The 13,408-nt window shown below is 40.7% G+C and overlaps 1 protein-coding gene across 5 annotated transcripts in view; it reads right to left on the reverse strand.

The window, feature by feature from the left end:
• Window positions 1-13,408, reverse strand: part of Ptprb (protein tyrosine phosphatase receptor type B) — a 142,256-nt gene that overhangs the window by 105,037 nt on the left and 23,811 nt on the right. For 4 of the 5 annotated variants that reach the window (XM_045153608.1, XM_045153609.1, XM_012948904.2 and 1 more), the window contains exon 4: window positions 3,717-3,990. In XM_045153608.1, the coding sequence (XP_045009543.1) occupies window positions 3,717-3,990 (274 nt within the window). Of the gene's footprint in view, window positions 1-3,716; window positions 3,991-4,380; window positions 4,510-13,408 lie in introns of those variants that run through there. The other variant, XM_004650098.3, reaches the window with a different exon arrangement.

A 13,408-nucleotide genomic window follows, 5' to 3' on the forward strand; every position in this document is an offset into this window, starting at 1 on the left:
GTTTATTTCATATGGAATACAAACCAGGAATTTTTTTAATAATAATCTTTGTAAGAACTTGTGATCCGAGCAATGTACAGAGAGTTTTGAGAAATAACTGTGTATTCTTAAAGCTATATGATTGTTAAAGGCTAAATTGTTTCCCCGCCAAACTTAGGTGCTGAAGCAGTAAATCCCAGTTCCTCAGGATGAGACTGTATTCGAAAGAGCAAAGGGTCTTTTAAGATGTGAATAAGTTAAACTGAGGTCACTAAGGTGGACCCTAAACCAATCTGATGAGCGTCCTTTCAAGAAGATAAGGACATGCACAGATGGATACCTGTGACAGCAGGAACGTTGCCATTTGCAAGCCAACAAGATAGGCCTCAGAAGACACTCAACCTGTAGGCACCTTGACCTTGCACTCCTAGCCTCCAGAAGCTAGATAAAGTACACTTTGTTTTTAGACTACCTGGTATGTATGTATGTATTTATTTATTTATTTATTACTATGGCAGCCTTAGTCAACCAGTAAAATAAGTAGAATTTTGAAGAGGAAATTATAGTTGATACAGTGACTTGATAATTAAAGCCTCTAAATGTTATTCATTATAGACAAATAAATATATTAAAATGATTAAAATTATTTGAGGGTTGTTGAATGGGGACTTATTTCTAAGCAGATTATTAGCAGCTGAGATTGACTAATGAGAAGCCAAATGCATCTGAGATCCTCCACACAGGTGAAACTCACCTCTACAGTATTTCCTGGGGCTCTGCGATGCAGCCATAGCCCAAGCAGGCTAGATAGCATTTCTGTTATGCACACATTCTTAGCCCACCAAACATCCAGTTGATATTTACTGAATGCCTTCCATGTGCTAAATCAAAACTTGTATCTTACTGCTGGCCAAAAATGTACCCCAAAAGTTCTAAGTTCTAAATGCACAACTAAACAACTGGACTCCAGAGATAATCCTGGATTCATCTTTGAATGACGAGATAAACTTGAGAATTGCCAAGTACCTTCTCTATGGCAATGACAACCTGCCATTCATGAGGCATGGCAAGTCCTCAACCAAGAGAGATTGAGTAAAGCTCTGTGGCCATTGTCAACAGAAACTCTCCCATCTGCACAAGACTATAAGCAGAGGGCTCCTTTTTGTCTAACAGCTTTATAAATACGTCACTGTTCTTCCTTTTACTATCATGTACAATGAGTACTGAACTGAATTTAAATACACATTCTCCAATTGTAATTTAAAAAAATGGACTAGAAGATGACTATTGCTAAAACACTACTTATTTAATTACGTTTTTTATCTTTAATACTAGGACTAGAGAACACCAACATAGCTAGTGGTTTCAAACAATTCAAGAATTGAAAGAAGTTATCACAAAAATCACATTTGTAATGATATGAAGATCTATCTCTACCTATGATCATGTCTTTTCTCTAATTCTGATTTATTCTTTATCAATAACACAGACCAATTGCAGCAACAAAAACATTCACATTTTTTAAGTGACTTCTCATTGCTTGAAGCTTTATCTCAGAGTTAGTATTATACTGGCTGTCATTATTTTAATAGCCATAAAATATTGAGCAAGTACCAAATATTGAATACTTTTCCCAACTAAACAAACAACTCACATCATTTCTTAAAGTCAAGAAAGCACTATTACTAAGTAGATAATATGTAGGTAGGTAGGTAGGTGAATACCAACTAAACAATCTTTCCTGAAACATTTTTCTAATTCTCTAATGTCTAATTTCTTAATTAAAAAAGTTGTGTCACTTAAATAAAAATATTTTAATCATAAAAATGTAGAGAAGTTTAAGAAGGGTTTACGCCATCATACATAAAGCCATGAAAATTTTATCATTTTCCCAAGACATCTGCAATTTTCATCCTTCCTATTTATCCTGAAATACATGAACTTTGTGGTAAAAAGTACCTTAAGAATAATGACAAGGTTAGGGGTGTAGCTCAGTGGTAAAGGGCTTGTCTAGCATAAAGAAAGCCCTGTGTGCCATCCTCAGCATGGTAAAAAAGAAAAGAACAGACAAATTTAAAAGAAGAAAAATAATGATAACTCTCAATGCTAACATGTTGTTAGTGCAGATGAAGCCTTATTTTAGCCAATATAATAAAAAATGTTTCTTAATTTCACCAAATACCTCTGGATTTGAAGCATCTAGCTGTGTAACAATTGAAAGCCCATTATATACTAATAACACACTCAACAAGTTCTTTCCATTATCATTTTTCCTCCAAAAAGCAAATTCTTGAATTTTACAATGTCTCCAGATTCTTAGGTCTTACTTTTGCTCCAACAAGCTTCTGAAGCCCACCTATTAAAAAAATTGCTGTCCCATGAACACACATAGAGTTGACTAGACCCTTTTCCAAATGTAATGACCACATCTGAAAGTTCTATGTTAAAAATTTCACAGTGTTAATAATATGAATGTTCTGCCTTCAAATACCAAGAAACCAACAGTATAATGACCAAAAACCCAGCTGCTTCATCTCTTGTGAAATGTTCTAATTTGTGGCTGATTATAGCCTCTCTTTGGTTCCATACATCACAAACAAGCATATTCTTCACAAGTGTTTTCTCTTTTTAATTGAAGGTTCCTGCAATTCTCAGAAATTACTTAAAGGTTTCATATGAAGTAGGTTCAGCAATGTAACTGGGCATTATGACGATTCTTCTTTGAACAAATTGCATTACTTAAGCCCCGTGAGATTTCCTGACCCTGCTCTGACTGTGCTTCAAAGGGAATGCTCTCCATTTCTTCAGAGAACTCTAGCTAGAGATGTGATCTTTGCTGAGGTAGAAATGTGAAAGAACAGTCAAGAGAATTCACTTCTGAATTTAATGTTCAGAACTTTTCTCTTAAATTTAAATTCCTGGTTGAAAGTAAGGCTTCACTGTTGCACCAAACAGATATAAAACATCAGTGTCTGGAAATTTTCAACACCCCTTCAAGTAAATGCACATGACAACCCCCCTGCCACTGGCAAGAACTTGGGTCTGAACCATCTTGTATACCACTCTCATTGTACAGATCCATAAAGACAAGTTCTCACCATTCACACATGGAAGGAGTGATCAAAAGTGTAAGGAAAGTAACCGAGGAGAGGTCAAAGAACAATTAAAGCCTGTCCTCTGATGTCATGCTCCTTTAGTTTCTCAAGAGATATGAAATCGTTTTTGCACACTCATTTCAAGGGACATTTTAAAAGTTTCCTCCTATGAATAACTCTATTTTGTTCTTGAAGATTTTATGTCCTGGCTCTAAAAATAAAATGAAGCATATCCAAAATCATTGCAATTCCATTATTTTTTCTAACAACACTGACAAAATTATGGTAGCATTTGACAGTTTCATGTGATGGGTGCTCAAAAACGACATCAACTAAAGAAAGTCCCCTCTATGGGCCAAGAGCCCATGGTTGGTTTTTTTGTTTTTGTTTTGCTGCGTCCTCTTTCCCTCTTCCAGGGACCAGTCAGTCAGTTGCTGTCTTCAGCACTAAGGGAGTCCCTAAAGTCAGCCAGACTGCTTCTGACCAGATTTGAGGAGACTAGACATCCTGGTCAATATTTATCTTCATAGATATTTAATCTTTTTCATTCTGTAGGCCCGGAAAGCAAATGCACACCAAGATGCAAAGGCAATACCCAGCTCAGCGTGGCTTGACCACCTAGTTGCACCTGTCACCCTTTACCTGTTTGCAAGACCACAGTTCTCTCTTCTCCATCCAGGGAAACAATCCTGAAGTTGTACATGGTCCCTGCTTGTAAATCCTTGGGGTTACATCCATAGGTGATGTTGTCTGTCCGAATGGGGTGGCACCACAAGGGCCCTGAGGTATCACTGCTGTAGATGAGGCTAAAGTTACAGGGTGACCCTAAAGTTCTCCACTGGACAAACGCCTCCAGGCTAGAGACACTGGACTCCAACAGGGTGAAGTTACATCTCACTGGCTCTCCCAGTCCAGTCTGCAAAAGAATCAGAGAACACAGTTTAAGTCCGCAGTACTGCCTAAGAACACGTCTCCAGCAAGCTCCTGCAAATCTCTTCTCCCCTTGCGCCCTTGGCCTCTGGCCTGTGAGAAGATCCCCATACAACTTTCACCCTATGTGCTTTGCCGCCCTAGGGAGCATTTGGAGAAACAGAAGGTGTCTTTTGTCTTTGACAACAGGGTGATTTGTCAGTTTGGATGGGGGTTTCAGAAAAGGATGGTTCTTCCCAGGAGGAGGAGGAGGAGGATCAGAGGTTTTGCTCCTTCCTCTTTCTCCACCAGCAGGTAGACTGGGGAGTGGAGTGGCATTTGATCACGGGCTGGGCGGAATATCAGCATCCACCCCTGCTCCGGACCACTCACTCACCTGCAAAAGGCTCAGCGTGATCCCCAAGGCCAAGGTGGCTCCATGGCTGAGCATCGCGCTGGGCGGCGGAAAGGCAGGCTAAAGCGCGGGGCGGCGCGGGGAGCACTTGTTGCGCGCGCTCAGCGCGCCCTGCGGGCTGGCGAGGCGCGGGGGCCGCCGCCGCTGCTGCTTCTGCTGCCGCCGCGGGCGGGCTGCGGACGCGACGGGCGGCGGGGGCAGGCGGCGCGCAGCCCTTCCCACGCTGCCATTCTGACCCGCGCTGCCTCGCCCCGAGCCCCGTCCGCGGACTTCCGCAATCAAAAGGCAATTTCCTCGTCTCCCGGCAAAGGAACAATGCGCCAGAGAGGGAGGGAGTCCCGAGGAGCCAACGCCTGAGGCTGCAAGGGAGCCTGAGGCCAGCCAAGCTGCCCCCCTACCCCAGGCTGCCACCTCCCGGGCCAAGGGTCCAGACCCCGTCCTCCTCCTCCTCCTCCTGAACTCTCAGTTCTCCCCACTCGGGGGTCCTCAGCCCGGTCCTCGGAGCCATCATTCACTGCTTGCTCCTCTCAGTTTTCAGCTCCCCCTCCCCCTTGTCTCCTCCACACCCTCCTCCCCCCTCCCCATCTTCCTTCCTATCTTTCTCATCTGCTTTCTCCTGGGCCTCTTTTCCCAGGATTAAACTAGACCGCAGCACATTTCCCTAGGTCGCCTACACTCTTTCCTGAAACCTTTTATTAGAGTGCTTCTGCCCTTCTCACCTCAAATCATTCATTTGTCACAGTGCGTGTCCCCTTGACACCGGGCTGGAGAAGAAAAGACCCCCCAAAAGAGCCTGTTCACCCTCAACTTGACCTTCATTCTTTTCCCCACCCACTTTCCCTTTTCTCTGGTATAGGTCTGGATGCTCACTAATCATATACAATTAGCGCTCCCAGCACAGGGTCATCACCAGTGTTCTCACCCGCAGTAAGGCCGCTTCCTCGAGGACCATCCAGTCGTGAGAGCCATTTCAGCTCTGAACCACAAAAAGTAACATGACTGATTTTTGGTTGAAAATACTTTTGATAACTCAGCTTTCAGTAACTGACAAAGAAATACCATTTACTGTTTACAGCACCAACTGTGTGTCCTTTAGCAACAGCCTCAGTACCTGAATAAATATGTCTAAAAATAGGTTTGAATAGCTATTACTATCCAAAAAGCAAAAATATTTACTTGTGCATAGGTCATACATAAGAGACAAGATTCCACATCTTTTTAAAAAGGTTTATCATAGAGATAAACCTATGTCCTTGGCTACTATGCCTACTGAATCTACTATAAAAAAAAAGTAGGAAAATGGGAAGAAGTGAGAATTATTTCAATTCTTTTAGAAAACATCTTTATTAAGTATCTCTTAATGAAAAATGGAGTTTCTTCCCCTTCACAGATATCACTGGCTTTTCACCAGCAGCCAGTGCAGAGGTCTGAAATCTCCTTGAAAACTAGCGCATGCTCAAAGCTGAAACCTACAGTATCTGAATACTTCTGGGAAGACAGCATCTTTCCTATTTCTCTGCCCCACTTGACTGACTAAGCAACTTGGAATTCTCTGTATTTTCCTCTGTTCAATTGTATGCCAAGCCTGGCAGCCTAGTGACAGCCCCTCCTCTCTCCTCTGCTAGATACAAACTGTGGTGGAAGAACCTTCAGCTTTATCCCTCTTCACCATTACCTTTTTCTTGTCTTGCTATAATTCAGAAAAAAAAATGGGGCTACCCCAAGCGCAAAACTATAATATAAGAATTCAGAGCTATTGTAAAATCGTGAATGGTAAAACACCTTTGGGAACTTTGAACAAGTGTTGGTTTGTGCAGAAAGAGATGATATCCAAATCACATTTTATTGCTATTGCTTAAATTCATTCACTACATAGGTCACACTTATTCTGATGTTTAATTTTCTCTTTGTCTTTGCTACTTTGTGTGTGTGGTTTTTTTGAGGTAGGGTCTTGCTCTAGCCCAGGCTGACTTTGAATTCACTATGTAGTTTCAGGCTGGCCTCCAACTCACTGGAGTTCCTCCTACCTTTGCTCCAGAGTGCTGGGATTAAAGGCATGCACCACCACACCCAGATGCTACTGGGTTTTGAGATTTTCTGATTGAGTCTCTGATTTGAAGTCTTTCTATTTAAATATACTAAATGTCCTCTATCCTCTGTGGAAATTTTCAATAGATCCCATCTTTCCCAAGCTTATACACACACTACCATCACCACCACCACCAACAAGGTGCATTCTCTCTTAGTTTTAGAGTGAAATTTCCAACATATCTAATAATTGTTATAACTTCAACAAGTGTAGTCAAATGATATAAGTTGAAGAGAACCAAGCATAAAAATTACAGAATATCCTCACAGTATTACAGTTTAGATGCTTCTAAATTTAGTAGGTACCAACTAAAAAGGTCCTTGGCAACAGGAATTAGAAAACTTAGAAATGATTTCTTTAAATACAATTATTTTACTTTTGACTGATCAAAGATAGGCATACGTGTTTAGAATCATTGATTTTTTTCATCTAGTTTAATGACTTCAGTGTATGTGAAGAATTATCAAGACACAATGGAACATTTCAATAGTATGTTTCTTTTTCAAAAGTACATAACTACTAAGTTTGTACTTATTATTATTTTGTTATTATATTAAGGTTGACAGTGGAGCTTGTAAGTAATTAGAAGGTTTTAAAAAAGACCATAAGAATTAGCAAACTGAGACAATAGGCTTTTGCTGATTACATTTTTCCTTTTGAAATCACAAATACAATATTAACATGCAAAACTAGAGAGGATGGCAAGAGATTCAAGAAAGCCTGGGTCTGGGAAAAGCTACCAGATAGCATCTTTTCTATGAAGAGTTTATTTGCCCTTTGTTCTTTGTTTGGAATTCCTCAACTGTTTCCAAGCTCATATATCCTGCAAAATGACACTGCATTTGCTTTAGGAGTTACTGTATTCCAGGAACTTAGAATCAGTCACTCCACTCTGGCCACCAGAGGGTAATTTTCTCTTTACACTAGGAAACCTTTTCCCAATAAAGTAGGAAGGGTGGAGCTGCTCTTGACTAGGTGTCAGCGAATGAACAGCTGTCTTTAAAAAGTGGTAACATAGCCGGGCATGGTGGCGCACGCCTTTAATCCCAGTACTTGGGAGGCTGAGGTAGGAGGATTGCCATGAGTTCGAGGCCACCCTGAGACTACATAGTGATTTCCAGGTCAGCCTGGACTAGAGCAAAACTCTACCTTGTAAAACCAAAAAAAAAAAAAACCAATAAAAAGTCGTAACAGCCATTAATAACCATGTTATAATTAACTTAATATTAACTATGAATTCATGGTTAGGACATGGATCTTTTCATATTGTGAACATAAATGTTGAGTGGTTGAAGTCACCAGTGAGCCAAGAACTGCTATTTGAAAGCTGCTATTTTATTTTTTTGGTTTGCTTTTGTACTTACTAATTTATTGTCAAGAATAATTTGAAGAAACAAATAGATGTAGAGACATATTGGGCAAGGTTTGCAAGGGTCCTGAGCATAAGCACCCCATGGAGTTGGGGTGTCACCTTCCTTCCAGCACATGGCTGTGTTTCTTCTCACCTCTCCAGGATGCTCTCAACTCAGTCCTTTGAGTTTCTGTAGAGGCTTCATAAAGTAAAGTAAGGCATGACTAATTCAATGGCTGGCCATTGGTAGTCAACTCAACTTTAGTCTTGTAGCCTTCAATAAGTTCCCCTCCAAGACTCTGATTGGTTTCCCTGGCACTGCCCACTCCCAGTAATCTTATGCTTATCTATGGAGTCTCAAAAAATCAGTTCATTAATATAAGCTTAGGTATGGTTGAACAATGCTTCCTCTTACCTTTATCCCCTAGGCCTGTCTAGGAACTAAAGAGCAAAGGCCAAATACTTTAACAGAAGATGTTATCACTGCACCAGGCACTTGGGAAATTATAAGGGTTATAGAAGCTGTGAGTCAGGAACCTGGATAAAAACCAAAGCACATGTCCTTACCCTTGGTCAGAGAAGCTTCTTTTTGGCGGGGAATACTAGGGAGGCCATTTGATGGCTCAGCAGGCAACAGGTGAACGTTTACTGTAGACCAGGGATTGAACAGTATATGGTCTGGAGAGCTGGGTGGTAGAGGAGAGGCAGAATGGACTGATAAAATAAAGCCCATGGGTGACTTGACAGGTCATGCACCTCACCTAGGCCCTTCATTACCCAGTCCTTGCCCACTCCTTGCCTCTCTTTTATAATTGCCTGGGTCTGATAATTCATTTTCTCATTCATTCAGCAAACACTGACGGAGCACCTGCTGTGTGCCAAGCTCTGACTTATGTTTAGGAGAACCCTTCATGCCAGGCTTCTGAAGTAAAACGTGTCTCTACACTACTCTTCATCTCACAACCCAGTTGCTTAATTCAGAGCCATAGTGATGTGTGACAGTAGTCTTATTATACATTTGGGGAATGTCTGATCCCCAGTACTCTGGGGAACGCCTTTAGGGAAGTTATTTAATTTAATGTATGTATGTACGTATGTATGTATGTATGTATGTATGTATGTATCTGTGCTTCTTGCACAGCATTCAGAACACAGTAGAGTCTCAACAACTATTTGCTGAACAAATGACTGGGTCTTGGTGGCTGCTCAGTAAATACTGTTATGTGAATAACTTCTTTAGCAAGCCCTTCTAAATATGGTCTGGTGGGTGCTTCAAATTCCATCCTGGACAAAAAGGGGAGGAAGGAGAGAAAAGAGAGGAGGAGAGAAGAAGTGAGCACAAAGGAATAAGACAGGAAGAAAAGTCCAATTTTGAAAGGAAGAAGGAAATGGTAAGAGTGAGAAACAGAAGATAAAAAGAAGACAAGGATGAGAAATAAGAGAAGGAGGAAGAATAGAAGGAGGAGGAAGATGAGGAGGAAGAGGAGGAGGGAGGCATCCCTGGAGAACAGTGGTTCTCAAAGTGTAGTATCAGCAATCATCAGAGAACTTGCTAGAAATTCATATTATAATGCCTACGGAATGTATGGTGTGGGGCCCAATAATCTGTGTTTTAACAAATCCTTCTGTAATAGTGAGGAAGAGTTATTCAAATTCAAATAGTCTTGAATTATATTCTGATAAACTCTGAACCAAAATTTCACAACTAGGAGCATTAATGCTATCTGATCCCTTTTCCCCCCTCAACTTTCACTGAGCTCTTCTGTTTATAAGAAGACAGAAAACTTGAGAGGGTCTAGAACAATTTTAGAAAACATAAGTTGGTGATCTTTATATTATATAACATGCATGTATTTATAACTCCTCATGAAAAATACAGCATGGATGACAACAGAAAAATGACTAAAATGTAGCATAATTTAACACTAAAGGTTAGACATTGGCCAGTCGCATGCTTTTCCTCCTAGGAAGAATTTCTAATTATTATTATTTTTTTTCATGTTTGGCAAGTGCTTTTCCACTGCACTTCATCCCTAGCTCTCCTTTTATTTTGTATTTTATTTTAAATTTTGAGTTGGTCTTGCTAAATTGTCCAGGCTAGCCTTGAACTCACTTTGTAGCCCAGACAGGCCTTCAGTTTGAAACTTTCTGCTCCAATCTCCAGTAAACTAGGGAAGATGAGATTATAGGCCTGGCCACTAGGCCTTTGAGTAACAAAAATGTTTTCTTATTATGCAAACATCATATTTCAGATATTTTTTAAAAGAAGACATAGCAATCAGGAACATGTGTCAACAAAAAACAATCACAAGATATCAAAGTTTTTATGTGAACTAAGTAAATTATGGTGAAAATGAATGAAATTTTAATCCCCAGCAAGGATCATGCCTTTTAAAAGAGATGTACTAAAATGCAAGGAAACAATTTTGATAAGCAGTTATTTTTAAAATGATTGTGACCATCCTGTTTTGTATGTAGAGATATAGCTTGGGGCACTTACAGTTCAAGAAATCTTTCTACATAAACTTCCTAGATCCAGGGATAGCAAACATTTGGAGGGCAGTTGTGAGGATTAAATGAGAAGGTATATGCTATATGCACAGGCCTGTTCCTAGCTAATGGGCCACAAGTATTAAGATCTATGATTATCAGTAGCAATAATATTCTATGAATGACATTAAAATAAAATCATGGCTATTGAGCACTCAGTCTACCAAAGAATGGCAAAATCCACAGATGAGAGTGTGTTTCTGAGAACATCTAATGAGCAATAAATGCACACTGCTTTCCATCTTGTATCCAAAAGAAGCTGTTCAGCAGATCAGCACCAAAGACACCCCATCTAACATGCCAAGACTTTTCAAATCCTGGGAGGGAGGGGAGGGAGGGAGTGTCTATCAGCAGGCTCCACCACCTCCTTCAGACCCATCTCTAAGGCTTCCTGGTATATAAAAAAAAAGTTGTTTCCCACAGCAAGTTCTCACCCTCTTTCCCTCCCTCACTTTTTTATCCTCCCCCCCCCAAACTGGTGGAAATAGGCTTTGTCTAGCTTTTGTTACAGAACTGTAACACATTGGTAGCCAAATGGCTTACAACCAGATGTGACTGGAAAAGAACCACTTTGTCAAGCTGTAGCTTCTACTGCACCTTCAGCCACATCCCAGCTCCTATAATCCCACCCTGACAGATGAGTCTGCTCACTGATGAGCCAAGGCAAGGCACAATGCTTTCAGTGGGATAGTCATTATGCACATGACCACCAGATAGTCTGGTTTCATGAGTGAGGTCACAACCAGCATAGTGTTTAATCACCAAAGTCTTGATAATAATACATAAAACATGGCTTAGGATAATACTGTCTTTTAAGGAAAAGGAAACAAATAAACAAACAATCCCCCCCTCCACTGATTATCCATTTTAGCTCCCTTAGAAAGTGATGGTTGGGTGATAAAGACTGTCTTTAAATATTTTATTTATTTATTTGCATATAGAAAAAGAGAAAGAGAGAGAAGGAAAGAGTGAGAGAGAGAGAAGGAGAGAGGAGACACACACACACACACACACACACACACACACACACTCACACACACACACAATGGGCACCCCAGGGCCTCCTGCCACTGCAAAGGAACTCCAGATGCTTGTACCACTTTGTGTTTCTGGCTTTATGTGGGTTTGGAGAAATCAAACCTGGGTCATTAGCCTTTGCAGGCAAGTGTCTGGAGCTCTGAGCCATCTCTCCAGCTCAAGATTCTCTTTTAAATGTTTTGTGTGCTCCACTATTTCCCACAGTACCCTGTAGGTCACAAAAAGAAGGCCTAAAATTTGCTCCCCCATCAGGTGGCTTTTGGCTTTCATAGTGAGATTTTAACATTGTTTTAAAAATCAAAGTAAGTAATATTGAGTAAATTTGTTTTTAACTATGAAAAATATGGATATTTTAACTTTAAAAAGAACATCAAAGGATGGAACCTTATTGGGCCCACATTCTGCCTCCTTCTTGGTTAGATCTAATTCAGCAGAACTTCCTTACCTCCAGCCTTCTCTGTGCAGACACATGGCATCCTAGTGAGGGGCCCACAGGGATCAAAGCAGAGGATCAAAGGATCTTATCACGTTTTTCAAAAGTGTCATGTTAGAAGAACTATCAACCAGCATTAGAGAGATAGAGTACTGTTTCTTCATTATCTTTTCCATATCTCCAGGTTGTAATAACTCAAAGTCTGTTATTAAACAAGGGCATAGCTAAGAATTTTATCCTACACAAAATTGGGGCTGTAAGAATGGCTCAGCAGTTAAAGTCCTACACAAATAGTTTTCTTAAATTGTTTAATGTGGAGACAGAACTCATTGCATCATAGAGTGTAGTACTTAGCACCCAACCTTTAGCATAAACTTCCATCATTTAGCCCTGATTCTACACAGGCATTCTCCAGCTCCATGGACAGTTTGGTGCTCCTTAATGATCAGCCAGTCGTTTCTGATTTTGTTGCAAGATCAGAAATCTAAGACATGTGCATACTTGGCTGTATTCAGCCCACAGCTGCGCTGTCTTTTGCAGTGAGAAGAAAGCATGAACATCCACAGCCACACAGCAGGCACTTAGCAAAGCTCAATGGCCTGTTCATTGGCCCAGGTCTATAGGGATCTAACACAGAGGTGGTCTAAGGGGCACTTCCAGCTCCCAAGTAGAAGCTTCTGCAGTAGGAGGCTCACACCAGGACGTAGCAATGGCAGGAGTATTTGGCCCTCAGTTTTTCCAAGTGTGGGAAGAATGGAAAGGGACTTTTATTTTACACTCCAAAGACAGCTCCTGGAATTCATAGAATTTTTCTTTTCAGCTACTCTATGAACTAACTTTCAAAGCTGTTATTTTCTGGGTGCAACCGATAGCTGGGGCTGAACTCAAGAGATTTAAAGTACTTAGCAGCTCCTTCAGAGCTAGTTCTATCTTATCTTCATACTTACATAGCTCAGCCGCCAGTTCTGACTCTTGGCTTCACTGCTGTTTCTTGCACATGCATCATCATTTCTCCCTCAATGTAGATGGCAGTGCCTGCTGTCATTCCACCCAGCCTCGCCACCCCTCCAGCCCTGCCTGCTCTCACCACAGCCCCCAACTCTGTATCTCTAGGCCTCTGGACCCTCCCTATCTCAGTAGAGGGTCCCTCAGATTCCACCCTCTGAAACCCCACCAAGTAAATATCTCCTTCACTTCCTTTATTTTTAAGACTTCTACTTTGAAATAATTTCACGTTAACAGATATACTGTAAGACTTATAGAAAGTGTTTCCACAACCCTTTTCCAGACCTACTAGCTTGGTTTTTTAAACACCCAGTCTAATTTGTCCTTTTTTTTCCTTCTTCCGTCTGTAAGTATAATGGATTTACCCAAATAATTTCAGAATCTATCACCTATATAATTGTATCATATTTAGTTTGCAGTCTTTATGAAGTTAGGAAATTCAAAACTGATACAAAATTTAAATCCACTGCCCACATTTCAAACTTGTCAATTATTCCCATGTTTCCTTTTTAATACAGGATCAAGTCTTGGCTTCTTTGATTCA

Source organism: Jaculus jaculus, chromosome 6 (genome assembly GCF_020740685.1).
Source record: "Jaculus jaculus isolate mJacJac1 chromosome 6, mJacJac1.mat.Y.cur, whole genome shotgun sequence".
NCBI classification, from domain to species: domain Eukaryota; kingdom Metazoa; phylum Chordata; class Mammalia; order Rodentia; family Dipodidae; genus Jaculus; species Jaculus jaculus.